This window comes from Nyctibius grandis, chromosome 6 (assembly GCF_013368605.1).
Source record: "Nyctibius grandis isolate bNycGra1 chromosome 6, bNycGra1.pri, whole genome shotgun sequence".
Classification (NCBI taxonomy): Eukaryota; Metazoa; Chordata; class Aves; order Nyctibiiformes; family Nyctibiidae; genus Nyctibius; species Nyctibius grandis.
The window spans coordinates 88056383-88079958 of NC_090663.1; the positions used below are offsets into that span (position 1 = coordinate 88056383).

General features: G+C 47.6%; 1 protein-coding gene across 1 annotated transcript in view; it reads left to right on the top strand.

Annotated features, from left to right (window-relative positions):
- The window catches only part of CFAP299 (cilia and flagella associated protein 299), a 173315-nt gene extending 154121 nt beyond the window's left edge, over positions 1 to 19194 (top strand). The window contains exons 5-7 of the mRNA XM_068404201.1: positions 14581 to 14710; positions 16624 to 16698; positions 19072 to 19194. Of these exons, the coding sequence (XP_068260302.1) occupies positions 14581 to 14710; positions 16624 to 16698; positions 19072 to 19194 (328 nt within the window). The remainder of the gene's footprint in view (positions 1 to 14580; positions 14711 to 16623; positions 16699 to 19071) is intronic.
- The last annotated feature ends 4382 nt before the right edge of the window (positions 19195 to 23576 follow it).

A 23576-nucleotide genomic window follows, 5' to 3' on the forward strand; every position in this document is an offset into this window, starting at 1 on the left:
CTGAGCCATGTCAATAATTAACGATCCAGGGAAGGATGGATGTGCGACTGCATTTCCCACATCCTTGGTGAGGTCTGTGCAATCAGGGTCTTGAGATAAACATGGGGTTGAAAAATTCCTCAGTACCCCAAACTGATTCTACATATCTCCTGCGCCGCAGCAGAGGTCTGCAAGTAATTTGGTCGTGTACAGAGAAGCATTTCCAGTTAAAAGTTTGTTCAGTATCACTGTGTTTTCTCTTATTTCTGGGTTATTGTGATGTCACATATTTGTCTTTTCTTCTCCGTGATGCCAGTTACTCTTTCTTTGTATGGAAATATCCTGCGCTTCTAACCATTTCACTGCTCATCCTTACATCTCACTGGTGAAAAACAAGTATTTAGATACAAAACAAAAGCATCTTATAGGATCTTCTTTTCTGGCTGCAATGGTCACGTCAAAGATACTTCGTCAAAACCAAGTTAGTGTAATTGCAGTCATTTTCAGTTTGCTTCTACGAGTATTCTTAGAAAGGAGCACACGCTTTATAAGCCATGTGCACTGACTGTATCACTTCTTCATGCCACCATGTCACAAGCTTTAAATCAGCATCTCTTGGGGGTATTAGGAAGGTAAAGAAACCAAACTCCTGGCCTCAGCAGGGATCTGTGTGAATAAATAATATTTCTCTGCGCTTCTCTTGATTGCTTAAAAAAAAAAGGGAGGGAGGCGATCTTTCTTTGTTTGTTTGCACTACAGAGTTCATGTTGATGTTTGTGAAAGTCTTTGTATGATACACAATAGCGATTTTATTTTCAAAATATCCTGAAGGCCCCCCGTGCTCGTGGAGAGCAGAGGGAGGTCTGGCTCGTGAGTCAGTGAGCCTTCAGGAGAAAGCCTGACGTTGCGTTTCAGCCTCGTCTCCTTCAAGACAGGGCAGCTTGCTTGATGCCAACAGGGCTGTGCCAAGCAGGAGTGATGCGTCTCAGATGTTAAATATTGTGAATGTTAAGAAGCGTGTCACGTTCTTTTTGACCTTTTTTTCCCCGTCATCCAACATCCACATCCCTTCTTTTCCCCCATGAAATAAGTGCATGACTTTGTTTTACTCATCTTTAGTTGTGTTTTAGATCTTTGCCCGGTTTTCTTGGTCTCTGAGCTCCGTTCATTCCTGCTGCCTCCTTTTCCCCTCTCGCTCGCAGGTGCTCGCGGAGAGCGCACAGAACGGGGCGCTCCTCTGGGAAGCCTCGTAACAATCCTGCGTGTCGGTGTTTTTTGTGGAAACGAGACTCTCTCGCGGCCGCAGCCCTGTCGCCTGCTCTCTGACGCCGGCAGTGCTGTGGCTCTCGCCCGGGGTGCACGGTGCCGTGTCGGCAGCCTGGGAGCAGCCCTCCCCGGTTCCAGAGCTCGCAGCTCGGGTTGCGGCGGCCGCTCAGCCCGACTCTGGAGCTTTCCGTTTTCCCTTTCATCCCAGGCTTACAGGGTGAGTGGCAGGGAGTTCCCAAGCTTTTCCGAGTGAGCCCGGCGGGGCTTGTTCAGCGCAATCCGAGTCTCGCGGCCCCAGTAAATTCTTCTGGTGCTTTTCCAGGGGCTGAAGCATGAGACCAATTTAAGGAAATAATGTAATGCGCCGCAATAGTAAAGATGCCATACATCTGCACGTGATGACAGCTTAACTGCAGGTACTCTATGGGTCCCACAGGCTATTTTTATTATGTCTCTGAAAATGACCACAAGCTGGGAAAGTGACTTAATTCGTTTCACGGATAGGGCATTTTTGGAGGGCATGTTTTCCCTCTACTATGAGTTTTAAACAGGCTATCCCCCCTCCTGCTGGCCCCCTTTCTTGATTAGTGCCTGGAGACTATGGATTCAGAATGACGTTCCAGGCTGATCCAGTAACAAGGTTTGGCCGTGCAGGCTGTGCGTGCCGAGCCAAGCCGGAGCCCTCGCTATGCCAGAAATGCGTCGTTTCAGCACTCTGTCTGGGCACTGCACCTGCACCGACGCGCTGGAGCTGCCACCGAGGAGACCTTCCTGCAGCCCTGCTTCTCATTACATCCCCAGATCAAAACGTTCTTTGTGACGACGTGGTGTCTGGCTGGCTCCCTCTCCTGCGCTGCTGTGCCCTGAGGTTTGTGGGATGTTGGTACCACGCTCTCAGAGAGGTTCAAAAGCTCCAGTAAGCGTTTGGTAATATGGATTTACGGCCACCTGCGCGCAGGCAGGTCACACATGCTGTAACCACACTGGAAATGTTCCCTGAGGAACAGCAGGAGAAGGGCTGCGGGAAGCATGGGCTAGCATTGAAGGTGGGGAAGGAAAGGTAATTCTTTAATTCTGCTGTTCTTAGTGCTCTTTGAGCTAATGGTACCGTTGTAAAGCACTTACTAGACTCAGGTAAGGAGAGACGCTTTTTTTTTATTTGCAATGGAACATTCAAATTATTTCTCACATCATATAATCCCACGTATATAATATAATGTTACAACATATAATTCCAACCTTTTCAGCCCTAAACCAATACAGAAGTCAGAATTTTCACAACATTTGACACTTTTAATGAAAAAGTCCCAATTGATTAATCAGACCTCTCACATCTGCTAAAATAAACAAATGGGAAATGTTTTGATAATGGAAGCGCTGTTCTTTAAGTAATGCTGCTCTGAACACCAAAGCAGGGATAAAGAATGGGGGTGCTAGTTCCAAGCTACTGTCCTGGTTTCACTGGGATTTGGTTCCAGTGTGTGGCCGTGGTGATCAGGGCCCTCAGCAGCTGAACCCAGGGCAGCTGCCCCAGGCTGGCCCACAGGTGTGCTCTGTATCACTGACACCCAGCTCACTATAAAGGCAGGGCTGGCTGGGGATGGGGGCTGGTTTTGCTCTCCTCTCTTCTGGCTCCCTTTTCCCTCATTGCTGACGATTGCTGTTCCTGGACAACCTGCTGCAACCTGTAGCTGAGTGTACTGGTGGGTGTTTTGTGTTAGCACTTATGTTGTTAGCATTTATAGTGCCCGGGTGCGGGCTGAACGAAGACAGCGACGGATTCCTGTGTGGGTTCTGACCTGCACATCTGGGAGGAACAGACACAGTCTCCATGTAAGTGTGGTATTTGTCTCGCTGGCGTTGTGTCAGGTGACCCTACAGGGACAGACAGGGAGGGCGACTTGCTTGCCGTGGAAGCCCCTTCCCTGTCTGCAGGGCAGAGCGACGGTGACGGCCTTGGCTTCCCAGCGCGCCTGTCGCTTTGCCAGAGCACACTTGCATGTGTTTTCTGGAGGGTTGTTGATAGGTTCCTCCTTTAATTCTACGGTAATTTTCCACTGTGTTCACTTAAATGCCGTCACATGCCTGCAAATACCTTTTGATGTATGTGTTTCTTGCAAAATTATAACTTCACATAAAATGCTGCAGTATAACACGAACTATGTTGTGTTCTGTACTTGTGAAATTCTGTCTCGAAGAAGACGGGTGACAGATTTTAAACCAAACGTGTAGGAGGCAGGAGTTGTGGCAGTGTATAGCTCTGGTTGGATGCGTAGGAACTGGTGAGTTTTCTCATCTTTTGGTTGACAATATCCCTGTTTCTTACTGTTGGACGTGGCGATATTCTGTTCTATATACGCCACATATATCTTATTTCCAGTACTCTCCAACATTCAACTACATTAAGCAGATGTGGAAAAACAATGATTACATCAGTTATAAATCATAATATTTGAGAATCCAGCTCAAAACATTAGGGAGGGGAATAACTTATCTATGTTTTTTAATTTAAAACCACTAGCAAGTTATTAATCTGCTCTAAGTCAGATTTTTCCCCACTCGCAGGGAACTTGATGAATATTTTCTTTTGCAAAGTATGTAAAAGACTTTGCTGTCTGTTTTTACGCTGTGAAACGCTACACATGCTTAAATGAGAGTTGTTCTTACAGTGCTCCTAAATGAGAGTGAGCTTCCCAGGGTTTGCAAATGGTGGTTCTGAATATCCTTCTTTCTAAAAGCAGCAGCAGCAGCTCGGGCCTAAAGGGAGTTTTTGCTTTCGCCTCTCTGGAACAGGGTTTTATTCACGTGTCATGTGCAGAAATGTAAAATGCACGTGAGGCTGCTCTCGCTGGAGCTTTGTCCTGGGCCTGACTGAGATCAAGGCTATTTATTTTTTTCTTTTCTTTCTCGTAGAATTACAGTCTTTTTCAGACATCGAAGCATCTTGGTCTCGGGGGATGCACAGGAGATGGGATCCACTCCCATTCCCTGAATACTGCAAAATCTGCTCTGTTCTTTAGAGTATTAAAGCATGTAAAAGCGATAAACACGGGACAAAAGTTGAAAACAACAGGTTTTTTTTCTACTCTCAAACTGATGAGGGCACTGAACCAGTTTCCAGGAAGCCTTCATCTATGCTTCAGGCTTTACAGGACATTTACTTCTCCTTATTACTGTGCTAATCTTTTCGCTAATAATTATTCTATTTTTTTTTTCTTGCTATGGTTTGGACAAGTTCGAGCCATTGGCTTGATGCTCCTCACTTAAAATGCTTTCACTTGGAACTAACACTAAAAATTATCTTCTGACCTGTGGAACGTCATCTATACGTTAGTGAAGAACTGGGATTATTATTTCTGTGGTTTTTTCCATCTCTGGCTTTTGATCACTGCACTTGGGTCTAGATTCTGTCAATCTGTTTTCCGCAAGACCCAGCAAATGCTTTCACGTGCAGCGTCCTCACGTACGCAGCGCTCCGACCACGTGAGGTTCTCCTTCAGCTTCTGTCTCTCGTCCCTACTTTTCCTGCTGTCTGCTGTTAACATGCACAACCTCCTCCTGTTCGTACAGCCTCTTCCTGGAAGGGTTTTTCTGACCCAAGCACATGCAGAGCTTTCAGTGCTCTGCATAGTCCTGTTGTATTCAGTGGGTTTCATGTAGCTTGAGGAGCTGGGGCCTCCATCCTTTTTTATCCCTCCAGATTTCAAAGGGGTTCTGGTTATAGACTGTTTCTCATTTTAACGTTCAAGTAGATGACAGAGCTCGACTGTCTAGTTATACACGTGTGTCTCATGTGCATAAGCTTTGCCGTCAGATTACAAGCTATGAATCTGTTGTAGAGAAGAGATAAGGAATGTGAAAACCCTGTATGCTGTTTTGCTTCGTTAATATCACAGCTCTGCTGCCTTGTTTGGACTGAAATAGAGAAGTTCCCTGCCTGATGCCCTTTCATCTGTCTGCTGTGTTGCTAAACGTACGTTTAAAGTAGGTATGTCAGCCTCCCAGATCGATAGTGTATTTGTGATTTGAAAGCATTAAAAAAACAACCTGTTTTCAATAGTTATGTTGATTTGAGCCATTCAGGCTGTATGTTGCTGTGCCTCACACCACTAGCTGAAATGTGTGTTGTAGTGGGTTACTCTTTAAGATGTTGTTTTTACACTACTAGCTGTTAGTAATTCTCCCCAGACTTAGCAGCCACCTGGGTGCTCTGATCCTACCAAGTCCTAGCCAAACACATCTTTTTCTCAACTAGCATTGGCAAGCTGGAAACTGCAAAGCCCCTTTTGCAGCAGTTTTTACATCCTGAACCCAGAGTCTGTAATCCAGAGGTTTCTGGGGATGTGTTTTACAACAGCCCTTCAGATCTAATAAGCTTAGGAGTGACTGTGCCCAAGACCTTTTCCCTCAAGAGGGGGTAGTCCTTTCCTGAAAAGCTGTCATTTTTGCCACTAGAAGGGAAGTTAAGTTGCCCAGGATGGAAACTCCTGATGGATTCTCCTCTCTCTTATTCCTGTGTATTGAAAAGCTGAGGTTACTGTGATACAGATAAAATACTGAGCTGATTGCAGAAAGGTGGGGGGGCAGGAGGGGGTTATAGAGCAATATTTTGAAAATATGCCTAAATATTTTAAGATTTGTCTTCTAAATGTTAGTATAGTAGGCAGAGTTTGAAGAATATGAGACTTGTTATGCAACAGCTTGCAGAAAGCAGCAAGGCAGGTCGGTGCCCCACCTCCACAGTGCCTGAGGTAGCTCTCAGCAATTTCACGGTCTTCTACACTAAGGTGCGAGGGGAGCTGAGCTCCTCTCAGGGGCTGGTATTTTCCATGTGCTGTTTTCCAGTTCTGGTGGGAAAGATGCATCCAAGTGTCCCCAGGTCACCTGGAAACTGCAGCCTTAATCATTCAGCAGACTGGTCGCTCTGAGGATTCCCTCAGTGCCCAAGCCATTAGGATTTAAAAGGGATTTGCATTAGTGAGGTCTGGGAAGGAGGAAAGAACCCTTTCCAAGCCTTGAAGGTTGGCTGTCTCCCCTGGCATTGCCTCACACCACTGAAGTAAAATACTGGGGGAAAAAAATGTTCATTTTTCATAAAAGCATTATTTTTCATCAGTTCAGCTGATAATTAGATGTTTTAGCGCATGGTTTTGTAGATGAATTCTTTCTGGACTCGACTCTTTGCCTAAGGAGTTTACAGTTGGAAAGGAAGAAGACCCTTTGAAAGAAACCACAGGAAGAAAGACCGAGAGATACATGCATACATTAGGCATGCTTTGAATACATGCCTTCAGAAAAATCCATCTTTTCATCTCCGATGCTTGATCAGACTTTGATCAAGAGGCTAATTTATTCATGGATGTTAACCCCGCTTCCTTCAGAAGGGAAGGCGTTGGAGGAGCTGGCCCAGCTCCACAAATACGCGTCCAAATCGATCTGCCACAATACGTGACATTTCCTTGACTAGCTCGCCTGTCTAGTCACCATTTAGTTCCTCAGGGTCTTCCTGCTCAGCATGTCTTGTTACGACTCTGATCCAACAAAGCACCCAAGCGTTGTTTTCGGTGCGGCTTCGGCACACGTCTGAAGGTCATGCTTTGAAAAGCATTAAAGGTGTAGGCAGGTGCCCGGGGGGATTTTGAAAGACCCGTGGAAGCTCCCTACAATGCACCCTGCCTACTGCAGGAACCTGTCAGGCTTTGGAAGTCTGTCTCGGCACCTACCTGCAGCTTTGGCCCCTGAAGCAGTTAACTGAATGATAGCGCAGGGCTACAGTTGTTCCTCATACTCTGGCTTTTCGTTAAGGGAAGAGGAAAGCTAATAAGTGAGCCTGTGTGACACCAGGCAGATGCTCTGCTGTGACGCCTCTCGTCATGTCTAGGGCGGGCTTGGCTAGAAATTCCCCTCAGATAAACAGATCATAAATCTTTCCCTAAGGTTTGATTGTTTTCTGAGGAAGATTCAGTGATGTCTCCTCCCATCTCAGCTGATCATTCTATATTCCTTTGCCATGGTGAGGAGCTGGTTTTGCTAAACCCCTGGTGAATGAACTCGAGATCCCCTGTTCTCCAGAGACCGTTGTGCAGAACTTGGCTGTCCCTGGAACAAGGACACTGGCCGCTGCGGGCATGTCTTTGTACACGGCACTTGCTTTGGTTGGTTGGTTTGGTTTTGCTTTAACGCCCAAGGCCTGGCCAGGAGGGAAACTGTTATGACTGAGAGTTTTATTGTTATAGAGTGTTTTTTTTGACTCCCGTCTGAAGACACTTTGAAAAGGCACATTAGGAAAAAGGAATTCCTTGATGGCCTGAGTGCTCTGCAATCATGGTGACCGGTATGCCAAAGAGCAGGGACTCTGGTTTTGTGCGTTGATCTATCAGCTGTATGCAGCTTCCAACAGGCCTTCAGTGATTGTTAATTGCACAATGTGTATAAGCTATTCATCCTGTTGTTCCTTCAACAATTACATGCCTCTCTTTTATCTTCTTTGTCGTAGCTTCAAGATAAAACTTTTTCTTTTCGTTGGCCATAAATCCTAATGTGTTGGGTGGTTTTATTCTTTAAAGATGGAGAGGACTAATAAGATAATACGTTCTGAGCGATTACTGCACAGCTTCTGGAGCCCGACAGTAGTTTTATCATTTCTTGGGGTCGGGCCCATAGCCCTGAGGACTTTAATTTATTTTCCTTTTATTGCTTTTATTTCTTCTTTTTTTTTTTTTCTCATTAATCTTCACCTTCATGCTGAAACGCAAAAGGTTCTAACAATGCTGGGAGTACCAAGCAGACTACACAAAAACCACCTTGACTATGAGGAACATTTCTGCGTGCGCCGAGGCCGAGGGTGTCTGCTCACACCCTCTGAAAGCGAGAGCACAGACCTGCAAGCTGGAGCTCTCGGACTGTGGCCGGGGTGAGCTGCAGGAGGGTGGCCCGAGCCCAGCCCAGGTGCCGGAGGCTCGGCTGCGAGGTTTGGCAGCCCCGAGCGTGCCCGGGGCCAGATGCAGGGCGAGCAGAAGCCCCTCAGCAGCGGCTAAGGAAGGGACATCAGCCAGTTGGTTGCAGTCCTCGGGCAGCACCTGGGCCATACCCAGTACACAGCTCGCACGAGGTGGAGCGACACAGCGAACGGTTCCCCTTCCACCTCGGGTTTCTGTCTGATAAAGACCTTTGTTGTGTACCTGTTTGCACACAGCAGTACACAGCAGGGGCGAGTCGGGGCTGCCAGCTCCAGTGTGTGGCAGCAGTCCCGTGTCTGGAGATAGAGTATAAATACCTGCAGCAACAGTTACCGTGGCAAGTTCTGCCGGGGGTTGAGGGAACTGCATCATTTCCAAATTCCGAAACCACCCGAGTTACACGGGTCATCCCAGACAGGCAGTAACGTAGTCTCTCCATGATGATATTTTGCAGAAGGATTTTGTGCGTTATTTTAAGTATATCTGAAAAAAACAGGTTGCTATTCTTTTGTTTAATTTCCCGTTCGTAGCTCTCAGTCCAAACTCAGCTAAGGAGAGGAAATCTTTTGCACTCAAAGGCACGTTCAGTCAACGATATGCTGTGTCTTATCAACGATGATAACGTCGTTAAATCTGTACCTTCCTGTCCCAGAAGCAAAGGTAGTGTCCTTTCTTTCCTTGGTGATTTTTGAAACCCTTCTTTGCACTTGTTAAGGTCCCATAGGGAACTGTTGTGCTCAGAGGTGAGGAGAGTTTGGGAAGAAGGAGGAATCGTAAACTTCGGAAATGAAAAGAAACTTAATGTAGCAGTTAAGAGTGTGGTGATTTTAATGACATCTCTTGAGGCAGCGAACTTGAGGCACGCACGTAGATTACGAGGACTGAAATAGGCAGCCCGACTGAAGTCCTTTGGCTTTGATGGAAGGTGAAGTGCTATGGCTTGTGACATAACAGGGTGATGGGACAGGAGAGTGGGCAGTTGGTGTGATAGCCCAGAGAGGCATCACCTGGATCCCACCGCTGCGTGTGGAATACCCGCGGGGGTGTGTATGTGGATAGAGTAGATGTGTCCTGTGCTCGTTGTGTTACACGTATTTGAAGTCATCTTTGATTCGTAGATAATTCACCATTGGAAGAAAACGTCCCTTACGAGTAAGCTCTGTGCAACAAATTGTTCAACAGCTTGGTGTGTGTGTGAAACAGAGGAAGAAAGTCTAACGGGTTTAGATGCTGGTGGATAGACCAACAGGATGAGCTATACAGCAGCTGTTGAAGGGGACAGGCAGGAGAGGTGTGCGCTGGCAGTAGCTGGGAACAGAGACAGAACTGTGTTTTTCAATGTAGAAATGACTGTATGAAGATTAGAGGTTATTTTTCTGTCTAGAAAAAGGCTGAAAAACAGAATCACAGGGTGATAGCATCTTTTGGCTGTGGGAATTCCAGCTCTCTTGTGTAACAGAATTGCTTTCCAAGTCCTTTGTGGTGCTGCTGTTCCGACAGAAATACGCCAAGCCACGATAAACTCAGAATGCCCCGTGTAGGTAATGCTTGGATAGGAGCTGCCTGCAGCAGGAAAGCGTCAGGCAGGCAGCACCGTTGGGGCACCGCTAGCCTACGTCACCGGACTGAGGTTTGTGTTGTGCTCGTGTCATTCTGGGTGTGCGTTTCCCAGGCAGTGTGGCTTTACAGCTCAGTGAAGCTCGTTGCCATTAGCCACCCTGCATTTATCTTCGCCTCCTTCCAGCGCGTTGCCCTTCACGGTGTGCCCACAGCCTCACGGGAGCTGACTGAGAGGCTTGCTGAGCACACAGGTCAGTGGAAGCAGCAGGTGCTCCACATTTTTGCACATCACCCTCCTTTTTCCTCTTTGATGTAGGGAAAAGTGGGCGATCTTGGAGGCAGGCACGAGGTGGAGTAGCCATGTGGCTCGGGGGGTTATCAGGAGGAGAGGGCAGGATCAAACGGTCACAGCTATTCGTAAGCTTCGTTGCCATGGAGCAGCTGTGGTCCCCGTGACCAGCAGCGATGTGTTAGTTCTTGTCCCGTGCTTGTTGAACGCACTGGGTGAGCATCACCCTCCTGCAACCAGCGGCAGCTTTGCTGCTGCTCCGTGCTGAGCCGAGTGTCAGGGTTTCTGCTGGGCGAGGCTGTGTCCCGGGGCTGCGGAGAGCTGGTGAGAGCTGCTGCGGGAGCTGTCCAGGCTCCAGCGCAGGGAGAGGCTGCGTCTCTGCTGGCTCAGAGACACGCGGTGCGAGCTGGCACAGCGTTTGTCCCTAAAACTGCCCTGCAGAGAGGAAACGCCATCGCTGACCCCGTGCCAACGGGGCTGTTTCCCGAGCTCAGTAAGGAGAGGCAGCGAAACACACGAGGTAGATGGCAAAGGCACGGCCGGAACAGTATGTGTTGTACTACGCCGTGTCCTGTCCCACCGAGGCTTTGACCTTGTTTGCACCAGAAAGCGGTGGAAGGACTGACGGGCCAAATCCCATCCACGTACGTTGCTCTTTTGTCATATTTGGCAAGCACGTAGAGAATGCCAGTTTCCCCCCATTGCAGTGATTACCAGTGCAGTCCTACCAGAGGGCAGAAAGAAGGAGAAGGCCAGGATAAAGGAGCTGCTGCTGCTTTTTATTCCCGGTTCTAGTCTCCTTTGTTGTCCTGCATCCCCCGTCTCCCTTGCCTGCGCCGTGCTGCTGCTGCCCAGCTGAAGCAAGCTGGTCTGTGCGTTACCTGGAGCGGGGCTGAAGCCAGGTCGTTTGCATCGCAAATTCGTAGAACCACAAACTGCAAAAAGCTGTTGAGCCGTCATTGTTTATAATTAGCTTTTGACTGAAGTCCCAGTCTGCTATAGGGAATGGTTTTATCTTTGTGTATGTGTGGGTGGGAAGAGAAAAGCAGAGAACTGAACCGAGGAACCAATCCTTATCCTGAGGGGAAGAAAGAACAGGGTAGTATAATCTAACCCCATGGGATCAAAGGTGGGGCCAACACAGACATAAACACCTTTACACTGTGTTCTGTCTCCTTGATTTTGCTGATTTAAACAGTACGTTGGGACAACAAAGCTCTTGCCCTGCAGATGTGCACCCTTGTTTCTTTCGGTGCGATGGTGATGGGCAGCCCTCGTTAGTTCAGGGTCTGGAGCCCGCACGGGTCTGTCCGCGCCTGGTGCACCACGGCGTTTCGGCCCCTGGAGTGAGCGGTGTAGGAAGCTCTTCCATCACAGCTCATTTCCCACCGTGGGAAAAGGGGGACAATCACACACTGAGGCATCCAAATTCAGTTTGTAACCTTGCTGAGGAGCTGCCTCCAGGAAAGCGGTTGTCCAGCTCCCTGACTGTGAGCAGCCACGGGGCTCAAACCGAAGCACCCCATCTCCTGCGTGGAGGCGGCGACGGGACCCCTCACCGCTCCGCCGTCAGCACACGTATCCGAGGGAAAAGTCTCCAGCGTTTTTGCGCCCTGGCTCCCGCAGCCACTGATGAGCTGTAATAAAGCCTGCCTTACCTCTCACAAGAATGTCAAGTGGTTTCATGCATGTTTACAAAAGGACCCAGAGATTTTGGGATGAAAGACATTCTCCAAGCACCGTGTGGTTTGATGTGCTGCCATCTTGGTACCTGAAGGATAACTTTAAGGGTACAAAAACCTGTATTCAGACTCCTGTGTTCCGGGAGGGCATCTGCCTGCCTGCAGAATGAAAATCTGCACAGACCAGCATTAGCTGATGAGTGAAAAAACCCGACTCACATATTTTAGTCTGTGTTCCCAAGCGCAGTGTGCTACTTGTTACATACCGCTGCACCAACAAGTCATTGTTTAAAAACAAACAAACAAAAAGAACAAAAAACCCCCAAAAGCTCAAGATGCATTCTTCTTGCAGCTGGACTGTGGGCACTGCTCAGTCTCTCATACTCCACATGCTTAAGTGCCCTGCTAAAACCTGCTACATTTGTTCCAAAACACATGCTAATCAAACAAAATAATAATAGAAAAAACATACACTGAAATTTTTTTCTTTGGCATTTGATCGTGTTCATCTGGTAGGATGTTTTCATCTCAGGATTAAGTATTTAAAGCCCCATGGAATTCTGATGGTAAACATTAGTTTGATTAGATTGGGATTATTGTAACCCCTAAATAGCACTTTCTGCTGAAGTTGAGTTTAGTGTTTACTCTAGAGAAAGAAACACAGATGAGATGGGATTCCCTGGGTCGCTGTTCCCAGCCCCTCCTCTCGCAGCACCTTCCTGGTGGAATGCGTCGCCTGCAGTGAGCAAGTTTCACCCTAACAGTAACTGGCAGGGGAGAGGCTGCTCCAGAGGAGCCTTCTCCAACCCCTTGCTCTTCTGGTCAAGATGTTCTTCTGACCTCCTGCCTGTTCAGGCAGTGTTAGGAGTATTTCCTGCTGGCCTGTCTGTCTTTGTCCTCCCAGTATCTCTCCTCTAGCCGCAGCAGCCCTTCTCGTCCCGCCTGCCCAAGGTGGCTGTGAGGCGCGCTTGAATCCCCTGATGTCACCAGTTTTGAGTGAAGAACATGAGTCAAGGTACGCAGGGGAAGCTTCCTTCCGTGGCCAGGCACCGGCTTCCTCGAGCAGCCGCCGTCCCGCTGCCTGCCGGTCTGTGCTTTGGAGAACGCGGGAATGCCGAGGAGCTCGGGGTCGTGTGTGGGGAGGGCAGCGGGGAGCTGGCGGGGCACTGCGCCGTTCCCTTAGCCCTCGGCACAGCGCTCGGAGAGGCTCGCTTGGTTTAGCCAGTGTGGTTGGGGTTCGTGTCTCACACCTAAGTACATGATGGGAACTAATTTGTCATGGAGTGAAAGAGTCCACGACAAAACTGTTTGCACTAGACGTTGATTTCCCAGCAGAAAGGCCGTCTGAGCTCTGGTCTTGTCTTCACTAAATGGGGAAGTATGGTAGGAGCAGGGCTGGAAACTTGGCAACATGCAGGAAGTTATTACCCGACAGCTAATTGACTCTTTCTGCCTTCAGATGTTTAATTTCTTTTTAATGAATGTGCAGAATTCTTTGCAGAGTCATGTGTATTTTCCCCCCTTCCCCCAGATATTGTAGAGCAATTCCTTCCTAATCTGGTAGTGGTTTTCCAGCAGAAACAAGTGTACAATTGGACTCGTTAGCCAAGTTGTGTGCTGGGGAAGAGGGAGAAGCTGCATGGATGAAATAAGGTAACTGAGCAGAGAGTTAGAAGAATCTGTGTATTTAATTTGTATATAAGTTCGTGCTTTTTCTTATTCTTAGATGTAAACAGTGAATGAAAAAATTTTCTGTTTACCACTTAACATGGGTACTTGAGAGCATTAAATAATTGTATAGAGGACAAAATAATGTGACCAATTAGCATATCAAAGCAGTTATCAGTAGTAAGTTGAATGAATTGTGTCCACCCACCTTTCACTCATTTTCTGCAGGCATCTAAGCGTTAGGCTCACAGGAAGAAATTGAGGCACTTTAAAAGCCAGAACCATGTACCTAGTTGGAGCGGAGCATCCTTGCAGCAGGCAGGAAAATCAAAAAGTATTTTCTAAATTTCTCGAATCCTTATTACAGAATTATTTCCTGACTTCCTCCCACTCCTCCGTCTCTTGCAAGAGCTACGCTCATCTGAGCAGCAGCAGCAATGCCATGTGCCACGTGAGTGATCAAAGGAGCGTTACACGTAGCAGTGCCATCCCGGGTCCGATTTGTGTCTGACATAGCAGGGTGATGCCTTTTGGCTTTTGTTTGGCACCGGACGTGTTGGAAACTAGCGAGCACAGCGAGCCTGGTGGGATGGTTTGCTCCAGAGTTAGTCCCAGGCTGATGCCTGCAGCTCTCCAGGGAGCGGGGATCTTCCTTGGGGAGCTGCGGTTCAGCCCCTCCAAGGAGACTTCCAAAACCTTTTAATTGTGTTAGAAACAAGAGAAAGGAAAACAGCCAGGCAGCAAGAGCGTTCCAGGGAGATCCTGAGGGGAAACCGTCGGTTCCCGCATCTGGTTTGCAGACCTGTGGTGGTCCGGGAAGCACGTTCAGGTGGTCTCCAGAGCTGTTCCCGTCACAGCAGTAGTTCTCGAGCACTGCCACTTCCCACTAGTTGTAACCTGGGCTCTGAGTTTTTTAGTATCACTAGTACTGAATGGATGAGGAGCGAGCTAGGGGCCTCACTTTGGGATTGCCAGAGATGAGGTATGTAGGGCCACGTTTGGACAGGTTTTGTAATATTTAGTAGACTTCTGCTCCTCAGTGGATCTGTCTGGCTTTCAGAGGGGCTGTTGTGGAATCGGGAGCTACTCAGCATGAATAAGGAGGTCAGAATCTGCCCTCTAAGCTGGAAGAATCCATCCATTGCAAGTACAGCATTGCTGTTTCACATTTTCACAGCTTTTACAACTGGGATAGAAATGTCAGCACTTCAAATTCCAGCCCAAATTACCAAGTGATTGCAGAAAATGCCTGTGGCCTACTCTTCAAGAACAGAAGTGATATGAAAATAATAAATGTGGATCCCAAGGTAAATGTCTTTTTTTCCAATGTTCTAAATTGCCTTTATGCAGTGGAGTTTGTTAAACTATTGAGTCTGATTGCAAACGGTGTCTTTGTCAGTACACAGCTAATATTTCAGGCTTGCTCAGACATGCTGTCCCCCCTGTTAACACAGCTGCCCCGGTCCCTGTCAGGATAAACTTGGCCTACCTTGCTTGTGGCTGAGTGTGTCTGGGCCTTGTGGTGACAAAAATGGGAAGTTGAACTGACTGCTCAACTGAGAGATCTCCGAAGCAGGGTGTCTCTGATACCCTGCCCTTTCTCCTCCCAACCAGAGCGAGAAGCCATTGCCATTCCTGCCGGGACAGGCCGAGGCTGTGTCCTGTTAATGGGACTGCCGAGAAGCGCTCAGGAAGCGTGGGAGGGGGAACAGGCTGAGGAGGAAAGCGGGACTCACCGCAAGGTGTGAGGACCGAGGCATGGGAGAGTATAAGCAGGTACATCTGGTGCAGAAAGATGCTCTGTTTACTCGGAGGGTCACACATGTGCCTCTAGCTAAAAGGAAACGTTGCTAAAATGTTGGTGACACATCCTGGGGCTGGTGGTCCCTGTATTCATCTCTTAAAAAACAAATCTCTGTTATGAAACGTGCCTGCAGGTGGATAAAAATAAATAAATATTGGGTGAAAATAAATAAATATTAGGTTGCTTTGAAACAAAAGCTGCAGCTTGCAGGAACTGTAATATCCCAAATCCTGGCAGGGTCTGCTGAACACCAGCACATCCAGAAAGCAGGATCAGTTCCTGCATCTGAAGCGTGGGCCATCTCCCAGCCCAGCACTTAGGCAGTGGTGAACTTCGGCTGTGTGCAGTCCTTTCCCCACTGCACACAATCCTTATTCTTCCTCCTTAAGACAAAAGATTTGAGAAGTCCTAAGGGAAGTGGCCTCATTAAGGTCATTTAGTTCTTGTAGCTGATTGAGATTGTCACTGGCATAAGGGTCAAACTTGGATTTTAAACCCTGTCCCTCACAAAAGAGAATGCATCTTCTCCTGGAGAGCTGTGTTTCTCCAGCACGCAGTAAGTGGTTCAGAAGGATTTGCAATTGAATAAAAGAAAGGAAAATACTTGTTCCTTGGTAGTGCTATAAAGTGGATGAGCGTTGTGGACTCTGTGTCTCTTACATGTGACTGACAGGACAAACGTACGCTTTGCTTTCACCTAAAAATGGCTCTGATCCTATTATTGCTGAAGTTGGTGGGTCTCTACCATTTATTCACATAGCAGTGGAATCCAAGCAAAGCAAATACTCGAGTCATACCCAGAGATCCTGTTTTCAGCCATAGTTGAAAGCTAGTTGAATTGCCGTGGGTGTTTTATCTTTCCTGTGGAGAGCTGAATGGGTAATTACACTATAGACAGCTTCCCTCTGTCAGAAACCAACCGTGTTCCTCTGGTGCCAGCCGCACTCTTTTAAACTTTACAGCTGAAGTCCTTGGACTGTAGATTGGATGTGACAAACACGCCCAGGCTTTGGTTATTCTCAAAACCAACATGAAATAAGCTGGGCAGTAATTTGTTTGGGTTTCTGCAGAACTGATCTAGGACGATGGTTTCTTTGATGTGCTTCCCATGAAAGATGGTCGCGTATGAATAGTAACGGTACAAAATATCAAATTATATGCATTTCAGAATAAGTGCCTTGGTTTGTTAGACATCCAAAAATGCATGCCTAAAACTGTGTTTGGTTGCATTGAAAGCGGGCCACCAATCCAGCTTCCTGCAGCTGCAGGACATCTGTGAGAAATAACCCCACCCTCAGAGCTCTTTGCGTTTATCAAACTTGATGTTCCAAGGGAAGAAGAAGAAGAAAATTAATGACACAAAACCTGTGTCCTTTCTCTCTGCTGACTGGGTATCTGTAATACTCTGTGTTTCAGGCCTACCCAGGAGACAACACAACACGGACGCCTGTTGAAACAGATCTCTATCTCCATGTTGTTATCTATGACCATGTCGTCGGAACAGGGGTCTAAGGTCCATCTGTGTGGCTCTTTTCCCAGTGGTTTGTTTAGCTGTTTTAGAGTCATCTGAAAGAAGAATAAACAGTTGAAAGATCTTCACTTTGTGTTCAGGGGTAGGAAGGGGGATTTTTATGCTGGTTTAGAGTCGGTTTGTGCCTTGCTGCTTGAGGGAAGTGGAAGGAAGACCTCATGCTGGCTGTGGAGTCCATGTGTCTGGGCCCCTTGTTTGTCCTTTGTGAAGTCCATGGGTGTGGAGGTGAAGGCAGAGGAACCAAAGGCAGAAAGTGGATGGATAAAATTCCCTAGACCTTATTCTTTAAGGGACTGGGTGATTTTAATGATCTTTTCTGGCCTCAGTACCGTGAGTGAGAAGGACGAGTGAGGCAACTCAGACAAGAAAAAGATGGTAGCAGCGCTGCTCGGCTTACCATAGGGTGGGGTTTATCTGCCAGCCTCATCACAAGCGTGTTCCCTTTGGAAAAGGCTCAGAGCCTCGGTCTTAGCAGTTGGCGCATGAAAGATCCCTTTACTGCAAGGAGAGGGAGTGTTCCAGCAATTACAAAGTGAAAGTTGCTACTTCAAAGCTGAAATAATTTGGGAGAGACTTAGAAGCCTTGTTTTCTTTCCCATAAAACTTTCAATGTTATGAAGTTCTGCCGTTTCCAAAATATTATAAAATCTTTTACTGTAACATCTTGCTTTCACATACAGCGCTTCATGCCGTAGCACCCTGACGTTTTTGCGGCAGATGCACAAACCAGAGGTGAGTTTACTCATCCCTGCGCTGCAGCCCGGTGCTGACCTCCTATGGAACTGTGATTTTGTGCTATTTCTGATGTGGGCGATAAACCTCATTTGGACAACAAGTAAACTGTAATATCTGCAATGACAGAATGGTGTTCACTGAGTAATTCCCAGAATTATGGGCTGCTCAGTAAACCCCTTCGATTCTTTCCCACCCATCCTTGCCTATGAGCTAATCTCCTGGTGTTCTGTCTCTTCTGACCTTCAAAACCTGGGCCCCAGAGCGTTGGCATAAATGGAAGCTCACGAGTGCCACGTTACAGCCCGTGGCCACTCCAAGCTGGAAGGAGGTCTAGCCTCTGCTGTAAGCGAAAGCCTGTCCCCAGACGCTGCTGTGAGCTGGCTTGCGTTTGAAAGGAAAGGTTCATGTTCTTAGACAAACAGGACAGTGCCTAAAAGCAACTAAGTGCTGTTACACTCAGCTTCCCTTAAATGCCAGCGGTGGGTTTTCCCAACACCTTGTCCCTGTTCAGCCCTGGGTAGGCGCCCAGTGAAGTGGACATGCAAAGCGTACGGTAATCGAGAGCAGCTTTCCAAGGGCTGGTAACCGCGTGAAAGCTTCTTGTCTCTGTTCTTATGCTCTGTGACTTTTTAGCAGAAACAAATGCAAACCGTCCAGCCCGAGATTATTGCCTGCTACAAACGTAGGGTGGATGGAAACGTCTCCATCTGTTCCGAAAAGAGACTCCAGTGTCGTCGCTGGTCGTGACGTTTACTGCAGGTACGGAGTTTGCACACTGCCATTAGAGAACTGATTTTAGGCATTGATGGGAAAGTGTATCCGTGCACAGGATGCCCAGAACTCCGGATTTTATAACGGGGTGGGGGGGTGGCGTGGTGCGTCTTTGCTTCAAGCGTGTCTAAACTGCGTACATGAGTTACAGTCTGCAGATTTTATTAGCCTGTGTATGTTTTGGATTCTTTTGTATTTCTTTACCTCCTCTGCCAAAATCATAGTTCTGTTCTTTTTATGTGGAGTCTGGATCTTTGGTCTTGCAACAACATTCGGAACTGTTGTTGTTGTTGTTATTTTGGATAATAGAGTGAAGCTAATAAGTAGCGCGGGATTGCTGGTGAACAGCTCCATCCTGAGCCCCAAGCAGAATCACAGGAAGAGTTATTATTTAGTACAAAATACAATCCTTTGAAAAGTCATTTTAGACCAAAATCTGAAGTTCTTTGTTCTTTAGCTGTCACAACAGGATGCTTTGACATAGTTAGAAACTTTTTGTATTATGTGAAAAGAAGTTCTGGTGAGTTCAGTGTGATTTTATGGAGAGGCATCAGCAGCTTTGCATTCTCTGACCAAAAAGTGGGTTTGTGGAAGGCCAGCTGTCTGAGGAGCCCAAGCAGTGGCGGTAATTAAGCCCCACTTTTGAATATGGAAGCTGTACAGCAAGGTGTGGGCTCAGAAAACACAGCAGACTTCATGAACTCGAAGTTCGTGATTCCAGCAGCAGCCTTGCCAGCCTGGCTGCACCTTCAAAGGGGAAAGAAGGAAGTGGGGGATGGCAGTGCCACCTTAATAGGTGACCCCTATCTCTTATAAAGAGCAAGAAGCTCTCCAAGCAGCGTACAGCTTGGCCATTAGATGTTCTCCTTTTGGCCATCAGCGAAAGAGGTTGTAGGGGAAAATCCTCCATTAACTCCAACTCCCCACATACAGAAAAGAAATCAGATTAAAAATGAATAAAACCTTTGGGCAATTCTCTGCGAGGCAGGCAGGGACAAGCAGTGCAGGCCAAGCCACTGTTCCCACTGCAAAGAAAACAAAAACACAGGTGCTGAACGTACTGAAGCCGTGCAGATTAGCCCCGTGCGCCGTACACGCTCTTTGCGAGGAGAAAAAACATCGCTCTTGGTATTTGGCTATTGTTCGCTTGAGGCATGTTTGATTTCAGCTCAGGTCCAAGCAGGGTTATTGCAGATCCCGCAGCAGAAGCTCTCTGTGATGAGAGAAACACGTGATCTCGGGCCTTCGAGAAGGAATTATGCTGGGAGGGCACCTCCAGCGGGAAGGCTGCCGCTGGCCACCTGAGCAAACACCCCGTCCGGCCAGCGCGGGAGAGCAAGCGCGATGGATACGTCACGGCTGCACACAGGAGCGGTTTGGTGCGAGATTCTCACTGTGACCCTGCCTAGCAAAAGGCTGTTTTCTGGAAACATCTCCAAGAGCAAGGAGATTCAAGGCGAGCAGGCGCCACTTGGTTCCCCGATAAAAGGGGAGAGCTGGCTCTGCGTGTGGCGGATTGTGTGGTGCCATCCCAAGCGCTGCTGGCCCATGTGCTCTTTAACATTCTCCGGTGCTGGTTGTGACCTTCACAGTGTTGTACGTGGGAGTGTGTGTCTGTAAGGGATGTAGGGGAATGACACGGCTTAGGGTAAGCGAGCCGTTCAGAGCTGACTGCGGAGGATTCTGCTGACTGGGTCACAAGGCTGAACCCAGCGAGAAGAGACAGGGTTCCTCAGGAGTGACGGCTTCTGGGGGGCAGGACGACACACCTTAGCCAGGGACTGTGGGTCTGGAGAGAGTGGGGGTGACTCTGTGGGGTTGGAGACTTGCTGCTGGGAGCAAAGCTGGTGTCGCTGACCCGCAGCCGTGGTGGCAGGAGCCCTGCCAGAGCAGGATGCACAGAAGCCTGTCTGTGACCAGGAAGCAGATGGTGGCGAGGGCTGGTGCGAGCCGGCCGAGGTGAGGCTGGGGGGGAGATCCACCAGATGACAGGGAGCAGAGCTGGATGTAGGAGCCGCAGCAGCGGAGATTGCTTTTGTAAGTAAATTCTGGAAAGCCTGAACGCCAGGCAACTAATAAGTGCAAGTGTGGGATTGACCTCCATGTGCTGAACAGATTTTGCTAATATCACTTTGTTATGCAAATATGTAATTATTTCATTCCCCCCAGAAGGAGTATTTGTGGTTTCCTCTTCCCCGGGACTTCCGAATGCTTGTGCGGAGGGAACAAGTAACCATGAAGTTCCCAGGTATGCGCATTATGTGGCAAGCTTGGAAAAAGTGGAAACCTGGGAGTTTTTGGTGGAGGTTTTAGATAGCACTTTTGGAAGGGGCTGCTGGGGAGGGGTGAGGCTGGCCCTGACACTGGCACAGGAGTTGCTCGTCATTTAAATAAACTTAATTAAGATTGAAACCTACTGTGTGCCTGGGGCTAAGGAATAAAAAGGCCAGGTTGCCTCCCAAACTGGAAACTCTGTGGTGGATGGGGACTGAGCTGCGAGGGCCCAGCAGGGAGGGAGCAGGATCTGCAGACCCGACTGGAGCTGCGCTGGCTGTAGCTCTGAAGGATGGTGGTTGTGGATCACCTGTCGTCACTGCCACGGGCAGGAGCAAGGGAGAAGCACCCGCTGACCCTCTCTGTCTGAGTGATCAGCTTGGGAAGTCCAGTCCTGCCCCGTTGTAAGGCAAGTAACTTTTGTATTACTAAAGGGGAGAAAGGCAGGTGGGCTGTCTTACGCATAGGGGGAATTTCAGGTAGTTTCTGTTTGATTTTGCCTCAGCAGCCTGCCTGCAAGTGCATCTGTGGATGCACACGAGCACACACCAGCTGGAGTTTGGTGCCTGCTTCTAGAGCAGCGTTATTTGACCTCTTTGGATTTTTCCTGTTTCTTAATAGAAGGGGGGAGACAGGAAGAAGAAGAAAAATTACAGATTGTCTGTAGCAGTCCAGATTGCTGTTTCAGCTCCACAGATGGAAATCTAGAGGGACTGTACTGGATAGGATGGAGTCACTCCACAATCACACCAGTGCGTACGCAGAATTTGTCCCATGTGGGGAGGTTATTCTTTTTGTCTGTCTGCATGTCTTGTAGCTTTTCTTGCCCCTGCAGCTATTTTGTGCAGAGACCTGCCCTCCAGACTAAGACCTGACTTGTACATTTGTACCAGAATGATTTGTGTGCTGTGCAGAAAGGCAGATGAGTTTATAGGGACATTCCAAAGAAGTGATTTAGGAAGTTGGATGCTGTTTTGAGCTGTGGAACCTGTCAGTATATCGTACTGAAATGTTTGCCTTGTGTTTATACACACAGGAAAGGTAGGTAAGCTTTTATTCCACACTTGCTTTGATGATTATGCCGTTGAGCTGCTACGTTTGCAAACCAAGACAGAAAAAAGGGGGAGGGAGAAAAATAAGAAGTTAACACCACATTTAGTCATCTCCATTAAAAATGCAAAATATGTAGTGTTTCTGCACCAGGTTCAGACTGGATCTTATTCTGCACAAATCATTTTTACTGCTGTTGCACCGACATTAGGGCTCAACACATTCTTTAACCCTTCTTAGCCTTCTAAATGACTTGTTTTGCCTTTATCAATGGAAGACTCAAAAAGCAGATCAGGATGCACATCAGCTGTCACCAGATGGACCCACGTTCAGGGACAAGTTCAGGTGTTTCATTCCCCTGAGTTTCTCTTCAGGCGTAACTGGGATCAGTTCTGCTGACAGCTGAAGAGCTGAGATGTTAAATGTAAGAACTGTTACTAACAATTTTTTCACTTCCTAGGTCAAAAGCTTATGTGAGGAAAACAATTACAGCTTAAATCAGTGAAGTCATACTAGTTTACTTAGCGAATAAGAATCTTCTTAAGAGTCTTAGAAAACAGCCGTTGCCAATCTTTTAAGCATGACTGCTCTAATATGTTTTGATATATCTTGACTGTGCACCAAAATCCGTGAAGCCCTCTAGTTTGTGTCTGCTGAGGATCTTTCCAAAACAGAGCTAGCAGAGTCTCTTTCAAGGAGCAGGCCATTTGCTTTTTGAAAGACAGATGTTTAACTTGTTCCTTTTTTAACCAAGAACTAAACTGGAAGCATGTGAAATTGCTGCCTCAGTTATAATGAATATTAATTTTGTCACAGACTGAAGCGCAGTAGTCAAATGTATCAGTAAATGCTGACTTCATGGTGCTATTAAGTATATTAGTCCTATGAAACTTGGCCAGTCAGTGCAACCAGGCCAGAGCACCCATCTGCTTCGCTTGGAGCAGGGCTCAGGCCACAAAGTATATTAAGAAAAACTGCACAACTACATTTCCATTCTGAAGTAGTGCCAGTGTCAAAATATCTGCTGAAAACCAAACCACAGGTTCTTTCCGTAGCCCTCATTGCTGTTTGTAAAATGTTAAAGAAACTGAGCTGAAAAGATGCCCGTGGAGAATTTCAGAGGGGGACATAGTCAGAATCCAAACTAACCAGCCACAATTCATTTCAACCAAAATATTTCATTTTAAATGAAACCATTTTCTCACTCTGCCAAATCCCCTTGCCTACCTCTCAATGTTTTAATACATCCCTATCTTAGCAATAAATATTGATAGAAAGAAAACAGTGGCTGAGAGGATAGCAGAGTTGCTTCTGCCAACTCATCCAAGGCCATTAAGTGTGCAAACCAGTAGTGATGAATATTCATGAATTAATGAAAGATTTTCTCCCCACAGTCAGCAAATTCAGACACTGCTTTCAGATGCAGAGACTGCTGTTTGTGTGCCAAGGTGGGTATCTTCGGAAGCGGGCACTGATCTGGAGAGCCTCTTCTGCACGTATTCACCTGGCTGCCCCTGAAGAGGAAGGCTACAGAATCATCTTGGGGGCTCACGATCTAACTCAGGAATATTGCTCCAGCCTTTCAAGTTGAAAGTCACAGCAGTACAACTCCAAGAGTGTCTTTGCAGTTGCATGGATGGCAAACTGGCTGACTAAAGGCCTGCTGTCGAGTGAAGGCAGCAGCTCTTCGGATCCTTCTCCCTGCATTGACGGGAAGAGCGTCACGGACACCCAGCTAGGAAGCAGACACCTCAAGGTAGGTGTCTTAATCTCCACAAATATGCGCGATTCACAACAGCGAGTGGTTGTGGTGGCCCCCGTTAGAATTCCAGAAGTACCTGAAGTGGTTGAGAACAGCGGGTCCAGTGACTCCCATTTCAGCACGTCGCCCTGCACTTCTGCTGTCGTAGTTCAGAGGAGCTTTGGGGGAAAAAAAAATCTTCCTCCACTTTAATAATGCCTTGACTTGCACTGAAAACTGGTACCTCGTTGCGTATTTGCCGTGTGC